The sequence below is a fragment of the Rhinolophus ferrumequinum genome, chromosome 2, assembly GCF_004115265.2.
Source record: "Rhinolophus ferrumequinum isolate MPI-CBG mRhiFer1 chromosome 2, mRhiFer1_v1.p, whole genome shotgun sequence".
Lineage (NCBI taxonomy): Eukaryota > Metazoa > Chordata > Mammalia > Chiroptera > Rhinolophidae > Rhinolophus > Rhinolophus ferrumequinum.
The window spans coordinates 28,315,862-28,335,733 of NC_046285.1; the positions used below are offsets into that span (position 1 = coordinate 28,315,862).

At 37.4% G+C, this 19,872-nt stretch overlaps 1 protein-coding gene across 1 annotated transcript in view; it reads right to left on the bottom strand.

The window, feature by feature from the left end:
* DCBLD2 (discoidin, CUB and LCCL domain containing 2) overlaps positions 1 to 19,872 on the bottom strand; it is a 77,076-nt gene that overhangs the window by 14,077 nt on the left and 43,127 nt on the right. Inside the window, exons 4-9 of the mRNA XM_033088903.1 lie at positions 10,927 to 10,978; positions 8,656 to 8,728; positions 8,206 to 8,339; positions 6,477 to 6,517; positions 5,457 to 5,672; positions 4,564 to 4,688 (exon numbers count right to left, since the gene is read on the bottom strand). Coding sequence (XP_032944794.1) covers positions 4,564 to 4,688; positions 5,457 to 5,672; positions 6,477 to 6,517; positions 8,206 to 8,339; positions 8,656 to 8,728; positions 10,927 to 10,978 — 641 coding nt within the window. The remainder of the gene's footprint in view (positions 1 to 4,563; positions 4,689 to 5,456; positions 5,673 to 6,476; positions 6,518 to 8,205; positions 8,340 to 8,655; positions 8,729 to 10,926; positions 10,979 to 19,872) is intronic.

A 19,872-nucleotide genomic window follows, 5' to 3' on the forward strand; every position in this document is an offset into this window, starting at 1 on the left:
TTTTTGCTCTGGGCCTTAAGTGAGATCTGCAAAGTATGACAATAAGAATTAATGTTTAAGAAAATAAGTTCATCACAATTAGGAAAACTATCGACATGCTGCACATTCTTCATTAAAAATTTATAAAAGGAAAATATGGAATATAAAAATGATTTTAAGATGATATAAACACAACAAAAATGCCAACTTGGCAATTTGGGAAGAGGGTTTCAATTGCAATGAGACAGTATATTGTATTAATAAATTAGTAACTAGTCGTGGATGTACCAACTATTTAAATATGCTAATTTTATTTTCAAAGTAAAAGATAATTGAACATAGGAGGTCTTAGAGGAACTGCTTTACTGTAGTTTTCATAATTTTTCTCTCAATAAACAGACTGAAAGTGAACACATACTAACAAACACATAACAGATATATACTGCCCCCTACTGGATAAAGCACATAAACACAGTTCCTATATTCTGTTTTTTTGTTGCTCTTTGAATCAGAAAAGTGACACTGTTCTTTAATTTAATGATCACAACTAAACAGCAACAAATGCATTATATGAATAATTACTAGGTAAAAATATGATTTCAAGTGACTGTGTCATTCCTTTAACTATTTCAAGCAAATGATGATAGTACCTTACACTGGAACAGCTCTTAATTCTTTACAAAGCATTTTCCTATAATTAACTCAGGCGCTTTTCATGACAACCCTACGAAACGGGCAGAACCCAGAAAACTGCAGCTTACAGAGTGTAAGTGGATTGCACAGCCAGTCATCGGTAGAGCAGTGATTTGAATCTGTGTCTTCTGACTTACGTATAGGGCTCTACTAAGCAAAAAAGAGTCCTCCCTCCCTGTTCCTGCAGGCAAAATCATCTAGGTAGTTTCTTAAGACCATTAATAAATGAACACCTGCCTAAAATCAAAGTGGTTTGTTTTTATCAGTTAAGGTAAGAGCAAGTAAATGTTTACTTTTTTTAATCACGTCATTTCCAAATATTACAGCTATTTTCTTTCTGGCTGATTCACATGGCATTACACTGTAAACTTTTAAGACGTGTTAGTATCCTTCATTTTTCTAAGAGGTTTATTTGAAGTTATAATAATCGCCACACTAATAAGCTTCCATTATTTCCTCAGCTATTACTCTGAAATAAAATGAAAGCAATTATTTACAATCTATTATATTAGTGGAACAGGAATAATAAACAAAACATCATTTTAGGACATAAAAACTATCCCTGAGATCTTACTCCATACTGCTGTCTCATTTTTATAAAAAGCTTAAAGGGGAAAGATTTTAGAAAAACTAAGTAAAAAAGATTTGCTATATTTAAACTATGAGCATTTATTATGAACCCTTATGTACAGGGAGGTTGGCGAGGTGGCATGAGAGTAAAATGGAAATGGAAGTCAAGGTTCCCACTTCTCAAGGAACTTAAATTTTATTGACTGTTACCACACACAAATATGGCATACTATAAAAGCAACATATTATGAAAACAAGTTGTATATACATTCCCATTTTCTGAAAACAAAACCAAAAGCTGTCTTATCTGGATGTATGTGCTCACACATATGTGCTTGCTTAGAAAGGGTGTGAAAATGAATACGTCAATTACCCTTGAGTTGGAGGTAGATGAGGGAGTGGACGGACTAATGTAAGCGAGGCAAGAGATTGTTATTTCATATAATTTAATGCAAAGACTTCCACTTCTATCCATTGATTGACTAACGGACTGGATTTATCCTTTCGCCTTAAACCTTTGAAAAATCGGATAAAATATATGACAACAATGGTTTTTCAGACACTGGGTAATAATAGGGAGCATAAGGCAATGCTCCCTGAGAAGAGGGAAACAGATGAAGCGAGCCCTTCGACTGCCTCAATATTGCCTAGGGAGAGTCTGGTGGTCTCACTGAATTGGAGAGATAGCGCTCAGAGATGGAGAGGCCAAGGTAGCTAGAATTTGCATGGCACAGTGTAAGAGAGAAGAGAACTGCAGAGAGACCTCTAGGATCTACAGGGAGCTTCCCCTTAAATCTTCACCAGTATGTAAAGAAACTATATATGGACAGGAAAAGAACCACCAGAAAGGTGACAGTACAACTCTTAGAGCTAGCCAGGGCTGGGAACAGCTCACATTGCCAACAGCTAGAGTGGAAATACCTCATAACACATGAGATGTTGGGTTGAGTACTTAGAACAATATTGTCTCAGGAGCAGGGGAAAATTAGAACAAAAGCCTGCTCAAGTCCTGCCTAAGAAAGCTAAAATGTAAGCCTTGGAAAGACAATGATTTTCAAGTAAATTGTGTCCCAGAATAAAGCTCAAAAACATTTAAAGGAATAATAAAAAATGAAATCCAGCACCAAACAAACAAAGTTGACAATGTCTGGCAACCAATTAAAAATTACCAAACGTGTAGAATATGACACATAATATATCAATCAATATAAAAAGATCCAGGTATGACATATCAACAGATAGATAAGGGCATTAGAAGAGTTATTACATACTCCATATGATTCAGAGGTAAAGAAAAGCATGAGCACGTTAAGGAGAGACACGGAAGAAATTTTAAAAGCCCCAAACTGAAATCTAGAAGTGAATAATACAATCTTGGAGATAAAAATACACAAGTTGGGATTACAGCAGATTAGACATTTCAGAAGAATAGATTAGTGAACTTGAGGACAAAACAATAGAAAATTTCCAAACAAGAACACACAGAAAGATACAAAAAAAAAAAAACAAAAAAAAAAAACAGAGCATCAATGAACTGTGGGAAATCTTCAAGATTCATCATATTAATGTAATTAGAACTGAGGAGATGACATATTTGAAGGAAAAAAAGACCTACCATATTTCAGATTTGATGCAAATTATAACCCACAGATCCAAGAAGCTCAAAGAAGTCCAAGCAGAAGAAACATAAAGACAACTGCACAAAGCACATCATAATCAAACTGCTTAAAACAAATGATAAAAAGAAAATCTTAAAAGCAGCCAAGGAAAAAAGACATTAGATATTAAGGAATAATAAGGATGACAGCAGAATTCTCACTGAAAACCATGCAAACCAGAAAACAGTGTACCAGCATATTTAAAGTACTGAAACAAAGAACTGTCGACCTAGAATTGTAAACCAAGTGAATTTATCTTTCAAATAAAACAACAGTCTTTTTCAGAAATATAATTTAAATGTTGTTAGATGTTTTTATAATATAACCATGGATAATTCGTATAATTTCAAAAAAATAGCTACATTCCATAAATGTTATACAAATACACATGGATGTGCTAAATGTAAAAAGCAGTCAGAGTTGGGGGCATTAACCAGAAGTCGATAGATATGGAGATAATATTGTTATTAGCTTCAATGGGTAGAGGCTCACCAAAGATGAAGTTCATGTGATACCAAGGAGAAGAGGGGAAAGAAGGCCTTGAATAACAGCAGAAGAGTTTAGATCCATATGCAAGATTATAGGGAGCCCCTGCAGTTTTTTGAACAGAGAGACAAGTGGTAATTGAAGATATATTAGCAAATCTTATATATGATAGAGAACCGATAGCATCCTTTAATTGAAACAACACTCATAGGGAAGTTTCATTGAAAATATGTGCTCATAATTTCAATTCTAGATGAGAGGAATCTACCTTCCTTGGGGACAGGGACTCTTCCAGTTACAAGAGCCGTCTGGTGGATCAAGGGCCAGGAGCCCAGGCGGAAGTGATCAACATGCAGATGAGAGTCGCCTTTGCCTACTCTGCACCCCTCGTCATCCCATCTGGCACGTTTCAGTGCTGTCGTGCTCTGCTAACTAAAACAATTTCATAAGGACCACAGAAGTTACGGAAATTCCTCAGGTAGGAAAATGTAGACGTTTTCTAAGGCAAAGTTGGTGAGGTCATGTTGAAATGACCTTTCAAGTCTATGATATCCTATAATTTAATACACTTCTACCTTTCTCTTTTGTCCCCCTTGCCTACAGTGTAAAAATCTGGGAACAAATCAGTTTCTCCATCATTCTGTGGATTGATAAGAAAAGCTTTTTAAAGATAAGAAATTATAAGTTTCATTTTAGAATTTCTTTTTTCTTTTTTTAAAGTTTATTGGGGTGATAACAGTAAAGTTACATAGGTTTCAGGTATAAAATTCTGTAATACATCACCTATATATCACATTGTGTGTTCACCACCCAGAGTCAGTTCTCCTTCCATCGCCATATATTTGACCCCTTTACCCTCGTCTACCACTCCCCTCCCCCCATTTTGGAATTTCTTAATAAAGTATCTAAAAATCGAGTTAACAATGTAGTGGGGGGAAATAAAGAGTTAAAAATGTAGTGGAAAAACAAAAATGATCAAGAGAGAGCTAGAACCACAGAACTTACTAACCATGGTTAGAAAGGTAAGGCCAATAACTAACACTACCTAAAATAACCAGAAGAGCGCAGAGTGAGACCAAATGACATCTAATTTTTACAGCACACAGGAGAGCTTCTGTGACTTTTGGCAAAGGCATATTTAAAAAATTTTTTAAAAATACCTTGTTAATCATTTTACCTTATCCTGCTCCACACCAGGCTCTCTGTACACAGTCCATCTCCGTCCATCATCACTGTATAGAATTCTGTAGGCCGACACATAGTAATTATGCTCCACCATAGTGGAGCCAGTAGTTACAATGCCTGGGGGATGGAGAGTTGCTTTCATTACTGCACATAGTCTGTTACGTGAAGTCTGCTCACCATTGAAACATGAACACCTAACATGCACTGCTCAAACCTTTCTGCCCATGACACATTACCATATCTAACTGCAAAGTTTCCTTATAGCAACTAAATCCTTGGCTTTGTTCCTTTGTAGAGAGAGGAAGAATTATGCACAGACACAATGAAAGGACCATTCTATTTTAGCAGGTTGTGTTCTTATCATTGTAAAATATATTTCACTTACCGAGTAAGAATGACTTTCTGGGAATGGACAGGTTAAAGATGATTATGGGTATTATTTTCAGTACCAAAGCAAAATAAATCTTTAATAAAACCAATCCCAACCAATTATTCTGACCATTTGCTAAGTTGCTCAAATTATTAAATTTATACTCAGCACATGTGGAATGTTATTTATAGCACTTAAAGCTGACTCCTTGAACATAAATTTATCTTAATGACTATAAGAGATGGATGTTTCAGACGTCTCAAGATCACTTTACTAAAACATTAAAAGAATTTATTACAATGAAAAATAAACCTAATAAGAATCAAATACCATCTCCTCTCGTCTATCATGTTTTTTATAAAACCATCTTCAGTAATAATAACACCAGTAAGGAAAACTTAAAGCCACATAATTAAATTTGCAGTGACTTAATGTTCTATAAAAACCTGGGTTGTCACCAGGTTTCCAAATAAACTCAGTATTATAAATTACTGTAGAAAATTATGTCTCTTGACCTGTTATCTTCTTTTCCTTATTCAGATCTATTTGTAACCACTGATATTCATCAGTGGCAAACGCAGCCCAAGGAGGTCCCAGTTTCTTCAGCCTGGCCTTTTCGGGTTTCCAACTGTTCTCTTGCCCTGTGTGGTCAGTCCACTCTAGCACAGACGATGCTGTTATCTGAGGATCGGCAATCACGCCAGATTCCATCCCCAGTGTTCCATAACAACCTGACACAAAAAAGAAAAAAAAAACTTTGTTTCCAGATATAAATTCAGTATCTATACAAACTTGCCAAATGCAAACTTTCTATTGTACCTTTAATTAACATACACTATACTGTAATAAATTTCAAAACTAGGCAAGTGTTTCTTGGGTCTATGTCTTCGGTGTCTTGCCAGAAAACGTCCACATTTACTCACAAGCAATAACCACTAGTTTAATGGAGATACATTACCCTCTCCCTGGGACACACCCCCAGGTCAGAGGGTGACTCAGCACCCCCTCACCTCCTTCAAGTGTTTACAGAGATGTCATGTTCTCCATGAGGCTTGCCCTGACCCCCATCCTTCCTTGCGTTATTATTTTACATTTCTTATGACAGTGTAAACACTACATTACAAATAATTGACTTATTCACTGTTTACTGTCAATCTCTCACTACCAGGATGTAAGCTCCAGGAAAGCAGAATTTTAGTTCTGCCCACTGTTGTTTGCTGAGCACCAGAACAGTACCTGATGAATAAAAGAAGGTACTCAATAGTTTCAGTCAAATGAATTAATTACTTCTTCATACAAGTTCCAAAATCACCTTTTCTAAGAAACTTTCCTTGCTTACATGATCACTTCCCTACTAATATAAACATTCAGTTTATTTCATTCATTATATTAAATTCTCACCTAATTGTAGCATTATTGTGACAACTAAATGAGAAAGTGCAAAAAACAGCAATGACACAATGCCTGACATACAGTGTCCAAAATTTAACTACTATACAAATTATAATAAATTATGAAGTCCATGAAAGGCTTACCACTTGTCTTAAATGTAAAAAGGCTTGTAGACAAGTGTCCCCTGAAAGAGAGAAAGGTGTTTTTGGTGACACTCATATTAACATATAACTTCTCCCTATGTCTTAGCAAATTTTTTTCAGTTGTTTTCATTTTACTGTATAAAGAACTATGTTTTAGCAACTATGTATTGGCTATGTATTAGCAAAAAATGTCTCATTTCTAAGCAGAACTTCTGAAACCAGCATAAACAACTTTCTCTACAAGTATCTAGCTCCGAGTTTCATAAGAGGACATGATTATGCAAATGTGTCCACATAACCTTTAATATATATTTATCTAATTGTTTTCCATGAAATAAATTGACTCCTAAGACTTTTCTGTGGCTATGACTTTTGGTGAAGGTACACCAAAAGGTGTTTAACTCTCAGGTACGGAGGCTCCAGTTCCCTGGGTAAACAGAAAGAAAGCTGGCTCCTCCTAAGAGACTGCATTTGTTACAGGAAACCAACATATCTAAGAACAACAAGTTTCAGTGTTACGATGCAGCACTGCATTTGGATTTCAAAGTAACGGACAGAATAGGTGCACTAGGGAGAACGGAGGGGTGGGGCAAGTGACTAGGTCACCGTACATCTGGTCAGAAGACTCTAAGGAACTTGGCGGGATAAAATCATCAGTGTATCTCCTGCCTTTAGCACAACATTCAAACCATTACAAGGGGATATACCCTTTCCTTATTTTTTTTTTAAGTGTAAAAAGAATTCATGAAAAAATATCTTTCTAAAGGTAGAACAGGGGAAAAGAATGAAAGGACCTGCATAAAAGCATCTAGAAGAGATCAAAAGAAGGTAGCTGACCCTACACCAGAAATGGGCAAATGATATCCCATGCATGGCATGGTCAGTGATCCAAGAATGGTTTTTAAATGGTTAAAGAGTTGTAAATAAAACGTAAAAGAATAAGTGACAGAGACATGTGACCCATAAAGGCCTAAAATATTTGGTAGCTGGTCCTTTACGGGAAAAGTTCGCCGACTCCTGTTTTCTGCTGCCCTGGGTGTGGATCATGCTCCCGTGTTCTGAATGAAAGCTGGCCTAGGACCTCTGAAGAAAAGCTGGTTTCAATTAGGCTTGGTCCTGTCCGTAGGACTGAGCATATCTAACAGACAAGATTGACAAAAACAGACCAGGAGTATTGCATTTCTACTGAATGTTTCAACTTCTCTTGCTTTTGATGCCCAGTCTAAGTTTTGTTAAGATAACAGAATGTCGTAGATACCATGAAAATACATTCTGCAAATATTTTCTTGGGATGAGAAGGGGATTCATAACAATACTACCTTTGATTTATGTCAAGATCTAACTTTCATTCAAAGTATTCCAATTACCCCCAATGCATCCTGGGTGACATGGACAGAGTAAAGAACAGAGTAGTTATGCCTTCAGAACTTCAAAATGAAGGAAGGATTTGGCTTTTAGACTCTCACGCCAGGCTTTCTCAACACTTAGAAAATAAGAAACAAACAATTCGTGCTTTCAAATGACTACCTTTATGATGAAGAACAAGCCAAGGGAGGATGACCTTGCCTGTCCTCTTCAATGCACTCAGGCACTGAGCACACACAAATGTGAGGGCTTACTGGCCTCGTGGTACTGTATGAACACCACTGACTGTGATATTACTGAAGTCTAATGAGTCCTTATTCTGCCCCTGCCCGGCACGCTTATTATAAACTGCACATATACTTACACTACAGATGTGACGTTGTTAGCCAAAGAACTTTCATAGTATGGGATCCCTTTACTAATCACCACGCTGATTTGGCCACCCAAAATGTTTGACACCACTCCTGCATGCACTCCAGCCATGCACAGCGGCGAGGACTGGAGGAGGGAAAAAGAAAAGATTTGTTTTTTTAATTTTTTTCCAACAATTCGTAAATAAGACACACTTCTTCAAGAAATTGGTTGATCTGGGCAGTTTTCCCAATAAACATGGGTAAGATAGATTACTTATGCCATAAACACAGAACATATTTTGAGAAGAAAAAGAATAAAACATTACATATTACTAAAAAGGAAATAATTCCCAGAAAAAAAATCAAAATAAAGATACACAATAGTACACATCTATCTATTCTGAAGTTGTAAAAAAATGAAGTCCTATCACAACTTGAACATAAGTCTGTATCCAACTTACATCTCTATATCCATGAGGGATTGTTCCAGATATCTCAGCAAAAGGAAGCAGACAACCAGCTGGGCAATACTTACTGTGAAATAAAAACAAGTTAAAGGACATAGAGTGCTGTACCTTTTGGGCAAAAAGACCAAAAAACCATCACATATCTGTTTTTCAGTTCAATGTAAATTCCATCATTTCACCTCCTTGAGCGAACTAGCATTCCTAAAAATCCCTTTCAGCCTTTCTTCTGTCCATCCATACACATCTTCACCCACATATTTACAAAAACCACCTCACACTCTACATACTGCTTTGATTATTTGACCTTATAATGAATACAGGCATATTTCTATTGTAAGACCTATTCATATTTAATACCTACATGATATCCAATTCTATCTTGATGAAATTTCAGTTGATCTAAAGAATGTTTTCGGCATTCATTCTTTTATTCCCTCGCTCCCTTGCCCACCCGCTCACTTACTTGAATGTCTGTTACGCTGTCTGTCATGCTGGGCTGTACTAGGCACTGGGTTTACAAAGGGCAACCAAACCAGCATGGCCCCGGTCCTCACGAGTTACATTCAGTGAGGTGAGACACTGATACTTACACAAATAATTAATTAGACTATGATGCTGCTATGAAGAAAAGGGACTCTAGGAAATGACTGGGAGGAATCTAACTAAACAAAAGGAATGCAAACCTTCAGTAAACTTCCTGTGTGCCAGGCCACATGCCAGTGCTTCAGGTAAGCCACAAAACAACTCTATGTGGTAGGTGGCCTCACTGTCCTCGTTTTACAGGTGAGGAAACTGGGGAACTGTGTGCCTACGTCCCAGGACTGTTAAGTGTCAGATGTGCCCAGTCTGTGCTCTGCCTCGATCAGGGGACGGGGCTCTGAAGAAGTGAAGCTTCTGCAGAGAACTAACAGCTGTCACTGGAGCAAGTGGAGGGATGTGCACCCAGTGGAAAGGAACATATGCCCAGGAGGCGGACGGCCTGTGCGTGTGTGTGCGTGTATGTGCGTGTGCGTGTATGTGTGGTCCTGAGGACGACCAGGGCAGGTAGCGTGCAGTGAACAGAGGTTAAGGTTAGTTTGAGAGAAGGTGGAAGAAGTGGGTGGGGGCCAGATCACGCAAAGGCCTTGTGGGCGAGGGTGAGGAATCTGGAATCTATTCCCAAGTAAAAATACAAAGTCAGTAAAGGATTTTGACAGCGTACATACATAATCTGGTTCATAGTTTTAAAAAAGAGTATTGTGGCTCCTGGGAAGGAAAGAGACTGTAAGGAACAGGAGTGGAAGCTGGGACAGCATTAGACAGACAGTGTAAGTAGCACAGGCGAGAGACGATGGCAGCCTGCATTTGGGCGGTGGCAATGGAGATCGAGCGCAGAGCACAGGACAGCTGACCCTCTGCAGGGCTGTGTGCCACACACAGTTGCCAGGGTTACCTCTGCTGATCACGATCCCCATGAGAAAACACCCATCTCCTACAGAGAGAATCCTTCTTTGAAGTTTCTTTGGGGAGAGGTAGCAAGTTGAGGGGAGGTTAGTGAGATGGTCTTAGAAGATGAGCATGATTTTGCCAAGGAGAGAAAAGTAAAGTGATTCCAGGCAAAAGTTATGAGGCCAGAGCAGTGTAAATAATCCAGAACCATTTCAACATGAGTATGTGAGATGACACTGGAAACATGGCCCAAGGAGCCGGGAAAGGATCCTGAAAACCAGGCTAAGGAATCTGGATGACTTTTGTCTTAATTAGGAGCTCCTAAAGATTTTTAAGCAGGGGAATGATGAGATACGTATTTTAGAAAACCTGGCAATAGTGTGACTGGCCAAAAACAGCCAGGAAAGGTTAGGAATGGGAAATGGATTAGAAGTTCATTCCAGTCTAGGCAAGAAACAAGGGAACAAAGCAGGCAAATAAGTAGTAGAAATGCTACTTGGGTAAGAACACTGAAGAATTCCGTAACAACCCAAATCATTCTCTTCTCTTTCTAAAGAAAAGGTAAACCGCTCTCCTACCTTTATTAGCAGTTTTTCCAGATTTGAAGAGCAACTAGTTTTAAAGTACATGAAAATAACATTTTCATTGTGGAGAAGATCCAAATGCTACAATTACAGCATAGCATCTCATTATGGCTTTAAATAAACTCAGATTTACTGATGTCTTGGAACAGACTATGTGTCATACCATGTACACTAATCTTAAATGTATAAAGAATGAGAATGAAGTAGATGAAGAGCAACCTTTAAGGAAACAAAGGCACAAATATGGTCATACCTGAACTCAGGTTCCAAAAAACTGGATGCAGTGTCTAAACAAGTAATTAGATCTAGAAAAACAAAAATAAAAAACGGATTCAATAATACATAGGTTTACTCTTGTTGAAACACTATGTCCAAATCCCAAATCATATTGTTCTCAATTTCAAAATCTCAACAGCCGTCAAGGTACTACTAATAATTTTTTACAAATTTTTGTTAATTATGATTTTGTTCTGATTTTTAAGTATCTTGATTTCTGGGCTATGTCTCTCCTTAATGCTATTTGCTTCCACATCACCTTAAGGAGCCACGTATCTATACACAGAAGGTACACAGGTAAGTATAATTTATAACCTTTAAATGGCTTCTAAAAAACAGAGCTCCCAAAATAAAGAAAAAATATTTCTTCGTTATTATATGACTAAAAATGACCCTTTGCTGATTACACAGCAGGAAAACAATGAAAATGAAAAAGTGAAGTGAGTTAATTCTGTGCCTCTAAATAAAACTGCAACTCAAAATCTGGTCCGTATCAGGTCAGCAGGATCAGCATCTTCTTAGAAATTCAAGTTCTTGAACACTACCCAGCCTTACAGAATCTCTGGGAGTGGGGCCCAAAAATTTGTTTTAATAAGTCCTCCGGGTAATTCTTAAACACACCATGTTGGGAAGCCCTGCTCTATCTAATGACACTTTAAAATTTTAACGTTTTCTATCAGGAAATCAACAAATCGGAGTAAGAGCTAAGTGGTCTAATTAAAACCTAGTTCACAAGCTGTGTAAAAGTTGGCCTTTGGTTCAAACATATGAATGGCTTCCTTCTCTCTTCTTCTGAGGGCAAGTCCTCCAAAACGGCCCACAAGCTCCCGAAGTGCCTGGTCCCACCTCAGTCTCGTCTTGTACCCATCTTGGTTCCTTGCCGCACTTGGCTTCTTTCGGTTCTTCTGGCACGTGCTGTTCTCTGGGTCTGGACGGCTTCTCTGCTACCCCGGAGGCCAGCTGACTCCTCTCTAAGGTCTCAGTTTAACTGTCACTTCCTCACAGAAGCTACTCCTGATCTTCAAGTCAACCACCTTTAGAATGTAGTAATCACCTAAGTTCGTTCCGTTTGTTTTTAATGAGTAGATGACTACCACATGTTCTCACAGTACCATGCGCTATGTAAGGAGGATCCGCTGACGCATTACAGAGTTAGAAGCAACATCCCTCGACTACGCCTGGCCTACACACAGAGACTGAGGCCGTTCGTCCTCACCTTTGTGTCGCCAGCAGCAATCACAGTGCCTGGCCTAACAGAAGGCTTTTAATTATCATTTACTGAATACCTGGATGAGTATCTGATTATTAGCATGTTTGGATAAGTCCAATCATGTACTATCCTGTAGGGAGAAAAATCTGGAGGAAAGCTCCAAGGCAATCACAAATGTAAGAGTGATTTCACATACAAATGCTTGGCCAAACAACCGTGCCACCAATACCCGGATGGAGATAGCACCTCGCATGTGTCCTAGTATACTGATGATACACAAATATTTGTTAAATTAATGGCCACCACAGCAAGCATAGGATAGGATATGCTTAAATAGGATAACTGCTTATTCTAGTTTACAATTCTCAAGAAACCATGTGTTTATTACCTAACTGAAATGTGTCTTGAAAGAACGAGGATACAGTAACTGTTACAACAAACAACAGGACAGCAGTTATTTTGAAAGCAATTATATGGATTAATGAATGTGTATATACCACAGGCATCTGAACGATGATTAAGTTAAATCTGTTTTAGGAGTTTAAGAGGATACATACCTGGATAGGGGTTTACTACTTACTACTGGGTTTACTGACTGGGAAAAGCAGAAAAACTGAATTACCTATAGTCCAGTTATTCCTGGCAATCTTTACAGTGCATCAATAAGAATTAATTTTCCACTTTCCTGCTCTACCAAAAGAGTTTCCAACTTCTAAGATTAGAAACTAAACTTCTAAGATTAATAGCCTGGGATAAAAAGGTACCTGTGTGGTCCAACATGGTATTTAAGCCACAAGAAGACTGCCAGCTGGCCCCATTACATTCAGGCCACGTGCCAGGATGCTGGTTGACTACGGATGTACTTGATCAGAATAGAGCTTTATTGTAAGTTCATGCAGTGCTGAAACTCCAGATTATGCCATGAAAATGTATGCAACTCACTTGGCCTTGCTCTCAAATTCCATGGGGGCTCAAAAGAACTCCCTTGGAGGAAAATAGGAATTCAAAATGGACTGCTACAAGGAGAGCCAAGAGACTAAAGAGAGAGAAAGTCGTGATAACAGATTTTGACCTATATAACTTCACAAAGGCAAAGAAAACATAAACTAAGCAGGGAATTTTAGAAGCTTTAAAATGTGTGTTTCTTGAAATCTTTTCCCAAGTCAACAGCCTTCCAGAAAACTACTATTATTACTAGGAGGCTCCTAGCTAATAAGAACACAGTCTAGGCAAGATAAATACAGCTCAAAGGAAACCATCTGCCTCAGAGACTTCTGATAGCAATATGTAAGAAGTTACAATGAATGTAATAGAACTGAGAGTCCAGAAATAAATTCTCAAATATATAGTCAATTGATTCTGATAAGGATTTTAAGACAATTCATTAGGGTGGGGACAAGAATAATCTTTTTAACAAATGGTGCTGGGATAACTCGGTATCTACGTGCAAAAGAATGAACTTCATTGAACCCCTACTTCACATCATATACAAAAATTCACTCAAAGTGGATCTAAATTGAAAAGCTAAAACTATAAAACTCTTAGGAAAAAATAGGGTGTAAATCTTGGCTTTGGGTTAAGCAATGGTTTCTAAGTAAGATATGACACCAAAAGCATAAGTGACCACATAAAAATACATACACTGAATTTCATCAAAATTAAAAACTTTTGTGCTTCAAAGGTCTATCATGAAAGAGAAAGATAACCCACAAAATGGGAGAAAATACCTGCAAATCAAATGATGTGGTAAGAATATAGTATCCAGAATACATAAAGAATTATTATAACTCAATATTAGGAAGACAAATAACCCAATTTAAAAGTGAGCAAAGGAATCTGCATAGACATTTCTCCAGAGCAGATATACAAATGACTGAGAAGCACATAAAAAGATACTCAATATCATGAGCCATCAGGGAAACGCAAATCAAAATCACAATGAGATACCACTTTATACCCACTATGATGGCTAGAATCAAAAAGACAGATAATTACGTGTTGGCAAGGATGTGGAGAAACTAGGAATGTAAGATGATGCGGCTGCTTTGCAAAATGGTCTGGCAGTTCCTTAACAGGGTAAACACAGAGTTACTATGTGACCCAGCAATTCCTACTAGGTATATACCCAAGAGAACTGAAAATGTATGTCCACACAAAACTTGTACACAAATGTTCATCCATTGATGAATGGATAAAGATAGTATAGATCGTATACTATCTATATAATAGTATATTATTTGGCCATAAAAAGTACTGATGCATGCTAATAACACGCATGGACTTTGAAAACATGTCAAGTGAAAGAAATAAGTCCACATACTACATGATTTATATAAAATGTCCAGAATAGGTAAATCTATAAGGAAAAGATTAGTGGTTATGTAGGACTGGAGCGGATTAAGGGGTAGGGAGTAGGGACTGACTGCTACTGACCACAGGGTTTCTTTTGGGGTGATGTGATGAAAAACTTCTAAAATTGACTATGATGATGACTGCACAGCTCTGAATACACTGAAAATCAATGAACTGTGTATTTTAAGTAGGTGAATTGTATGGTACGTAAATTATACCTCAATAAAGCTATTATAAAAACTGTCATAAAAGCTATTATAAAATGTGTTAGTAGGTAACAAATATGTTAGTAAAATAAAGGAAGGCAGTTAGGAAAAGTGAAGGGGTTGCAATTTTAAGTAGAGTGGTCAGGGTAGGCCTTACTGAGAAGGTGGCATCTGATAAAACCCTTAAGTGATGGAGTGAGGTCTGAGGGACGTGGATAACTGCAAACAGGCGGAGGGAACCACACCGGGTCTGAGGAGGGAGCATGTCCAGCATGTCTGAGGCTAGTATGAACAAGGGCAAGAGAAGTAAGAGATGAAGTCAGATGAGGAATGAGAAGCCACATCTTACAGGGTTTGGAAGGTAAGGACATTGAGCCGAGCGAGATGAGACCTTTATTTTAATAGGACCATACTAACCACTGTGTTGAGAGTAGACTGAAGGGGAGAAAAGGCAGAAAACAAAGGTCAGGAAGGAATCTATTGCTATAACTGAGGTACAAGTTGATGGTAACTTGAACAAATGGTGGTCATGGAGGTGCTAAGAGGTAGTTAGATTCTGACAGACGTACACACGTGTACTCCAGGAAGAGGCTGATGGGTATGAAGTTTGAGGGAAAGAAAAGAGTCAAAGGTAATTCCAAAGGAACTGGACGGAGCACCTTAAAAAAAAAGATGAACATAAAAGTGCTTAGGGCGTGATTGCAACAAATACCAATATTGCTCCTATTCATCAACTCAATTTTCATGCTGGACCCACTTTAACGTGTCCTACAATACCATTAAATCAGTGATACGTTCTAAGTGCAAGGCAGCATATAACTTATCCTTAACTGAGAGCCTCTGCAATGGGGGGTACCTGTTTCCCCAAAAATAAGACTTGGTCGGACAATCAACTCTAATACGTCCTTTAGAGCAAAAATTAGTATAAGACCCGATCTTATACTATATTATATTATATAACACCCAGTCTTCTATTATAGTAAAATAAGACTGGGTCTTATATTAATTTTTGCTCCAAAAGACGCATTACAGCTGATGGTCCGGCTGGGTCTTATTTTTGGGGAAACGCGGTATTTTTATAAAATAATTTAAATCAAAGATTTAACACATACAAAAACATTTACAACCCATATGTTACTCCACAAAACACTAAACACAGGGTGCATTTCACTTGGGTGCTCTGGACAAGACAGTGGCAGCAGCAGTAGGCAGGATGCCCTCAGGGCTTCTGCTCAAGCAGATGGCATTCTGCTCTCGTTTCCTTGTGCAGCTCAAAGGACGGTTAACATCTACAGTGTAGATTCTACACGAAGTCTTAGCAGCAGAATCTAATCCACAGTGAGGTCATCATCATACCTATTAAAAGAGCTTTTATCCTTCCCTAATATCTGCCTTCCTTAACACTTCAAGACTTTCTAGAGGAGGCAGGCCTCAAAACAGGTGGGGTTTTGAAGACAGCATCATGTGACTTGAGGAAGGGCATGAGCAAATACAAAAACAAAGGCAAGTCAATAATTAACAACAGGATAAAGATTCCAGGATTTTCTTAATGAAGACATCGACATCAGATTTTCTAAGACAGTTTCAAACTTAATTAGCAATTTTACTACCAGCCATAATTGATATCCTATACACAGGTTTTATTTTTTTTAATTAAGTACAATTAAAATTTTTTCCAACACGTAATAACTGCAAAGGCTGGGAACTTTATAGTTGCTTCATGTATTTATTTAAACATGACATCTAATATTAACCCATAGCTAATACCATGAAAATGTGATAAATCTTTCGTAAGTTCACAAATCAATCGAAAAATATCTGCATATTGGTTACCTAGAAATTTTTTTGATTGACAGCACTGGCTATTTCTGAGATTGCAGGATTGTGAAACAGATTTAGATTTCCCCTAATTAATACTCTTAAGTTTTGTGTGCTTGACTGAATTGAAAAGAAGACTCTCAGCAGGGTCAGCACCCATCACTTAAAAGAGTATAACACCAACTAATACATTAGCTGCAGGGTATACTATTTGTCCAGCTGAAGTCATTTACTGCTAAAGAAAAGGATGTCTGAGTGCCTGTATTCTAACTCAAGAAAGCGTAAAGTACTACAACTGTGTTTATTTACCAGAAAGGAGAAAACAGGAAGAAGCAAGATGATTCATACCCACAAATTCTCCTTTATTTGCTCTAAAATTCTTTAAATAACCCATTTCCCAGAGCCCGAAGGAACATGAAGTCTTGCTTTCCTAATTCATACCTCGTCAGCAACCTTGCACTGTAGTGTGTGGACAGCTGCTTTGTTCAAGTGCTAGAAGATGCGCGACAAGGCTCATCTTGCTGTTACTACTAAGTTCTCTTGTCAATATAACTGTGTGATCTTGGGCCTAATTGCTTCCATGACAGAAACCTAGCAGTGATTTGTACCATCTGCAATTTTGTGAAGAGAAATTTACCCACATAACAGAATTGATTGTGACTCAGTCAACTAACATTTACCAAGTGCCAGATACCATATGAAGTATTTTATGTCTTATCTCCTTTTACATACTGAGCGTACGACTAAATCTTACGTTTCTCTTAGAAATGTTACAATGCCATATATGGGAGTTGAGTCCACAGTGGGAGCTCAGGGCAATTTTCTCAGATGAAGATACTCAATGCTTTCTTGTGGATGATGCAGGCATGGCTCAGTTCAAAGCAATCAACAGTGTAGTAAGACTACAAGCTACATATGGATAGGTCAACACCGTTTAACACCTAAGCTCCTATATACTAAGAAATGAATTATAGGCCATATTAAAAGATCACACAATTCTTTTGTGACCTACACAGTATCTAGGACACTAACAAATACATGAATAAGAACAGCAGTGAATGAATGGATCCACGAGTTAGCACAAACACACATCTAGTCCCTTCACAGCACTCCTAATGTACTAAAAAAAATGAAACACACAGAACACACTCAAGTCATTAAGGTGATCTTCGGGTTATCTGTCAGCTTGGAATAAACTCTCTCCGGTAATTCGAATTGCCCTTTTGGGTTAACACCATCGTAATGGTGTCTGTTTATAAATACTCTGCAAAGTCGGTAACACTTTGCTCATCAGCACCTTCGTTCTACAAACTGACACAACAATACAGATATTTTTCTATTAATACACATGTAGTATATTATGCACACAAACACGATACATATTCACTTGTGTGTAAATAAGGACAACTCTAAAGATACGCATGTAAATGGAGACTTCATTAATAAAATCTTATTAGGTAGTTTAAAAGTTTTAACATGTCTGCCAGATACAACAATAACAAAAATTAGGAACACAATAGAAAAGCTAAAAAAATAGAAGCCTTGCTAAGTGTAGTACTCAAAACAGAAAAGAGTCTATAAAATTATTGTACGATTATGGTAGCAAACAATCTAAGGAATTCATGCTCTATTTTCAAAACCAAAAACATTCCATGAAGAAAAAACAACCAGTCACAGAAATCTGGACTCTATTAGACAGTAGTTCTCCATCCTGCCTTGTATTTCATTTATAAGTTGATATAATCTGATAAAAGATGGAAGAAATGGAAAATATTTGCAAAAGAAATGTGGTTGAAGAATGTGGCAATCAGAAAATTATTATACTACTGGTGTTAATTCTAAAAATAATCTAATGTATAACAACAATAACACTGTCAAATGGAAATATTTCCCAGGTCCAGCTGTTCGCAAGTCTTAAGCACACTGTTGTCAGATTTGAACGGGTCACCAGGCAATGAGTGAACGAGTGTTCATGTTCCAATTAGAAAGTATGTTAATAGCTACACTGAATTATTTTATTTCACATGAAATTTTAAACTATTTACAATTTTTCCTCATCAAAATAGAGGCAAACTTTACACTGACCACTACAAAATTCTGGATTGGTAAAATCTGAAGTAATGAGTTTTAAAAATGACTATCAGACTACTACTTTTCCATCATGCACACATACACCACCCAATTTAGAGCACAAAACAGAAGCTGCCTTGAAGGACTAAAAGCTTTCAGTGCAAATGCAGATAGGTCTTCTGAGCTCACTGTCCTAAAACTAAAATAACTTCAAATTCATTGTCCAGAATCATCCTAGAAATGTTGAGCTTTTCCTAGAAACTGGCCAATGATGAACAGATTAAAAGTTAGGAAAAATTAGATCACTCGCCTATAAAACTTAGTTTACTTTTCAAGTCCAGTGGTAAAGGCTATGTTTTTAAGTTTTTAAGTTTATGTTTTTAAGTTTAAGTTTAATAAAAATGTCAGTAGCACTTATCAGTATACTAGATGAAAAGATCTGAGTTAGGACCTCTGAGAGGTTGGTTCTGGGTCTCTCACAGAAAGACCGGCAGTAACTTAGGAGTTTCTCTCTATAAAACTTTTAAATAGTGGTTGCTAATATGATGTGCAGACTATCTCTAAGGTCCATATATACTCATATATCTTCAACTTTCAGATGAAATTTTCAATTTCAAAAAGTCTAGTTGGAATTTGATGAAATTATAGCACTCCAAGTAGAAATTTCAGGCCTCTCATAATTACTGAAAGTGCCGATTAATACTACTTATACCTGACCTTGCCAATGGGGAAGTGAGAAAACTTTTCCTTTCACTGGTATCTACACTCTTTCAAAATGAGGTTTACAGAAGAAAATTACAAAGGTAACTGGTAATGGAAAAGACTAGAAACCACTGCTCAAAGAGCATTAAAGATAGTAAGGAAAAATGAAACCATGAAAGTTACAAAAACTAGACACAAAAGTAAAGAGGACACCAGGTACAACCGAGGCATTCGGCAGTCCAGAGCTTCATCCAAGACGGCTACTTGGTGTCCAAAGCCTCTTACTACTACTTCAACTCAGGTAGGACGAATCCTAATTCTTTGAAATGTTCTGTTTAGAAGATATGTCTGATTCTTTAAAAACTGGCTTAATTCTAGAGTTACATGTATAACCAGAACTCTTAATGCAGTCATCTCTGATCCAGTCTCCTCTAACAGCCTCTTAAACTGGCCTCCCTACAATTATTCGTATCTTTCTTCAAACCAACTCCTCACAGAGCCGGGAAGGTCATAAAAACAAATAAACAAAGACATAAATCCAGTCAAGTTCCAACCCTTACATTTT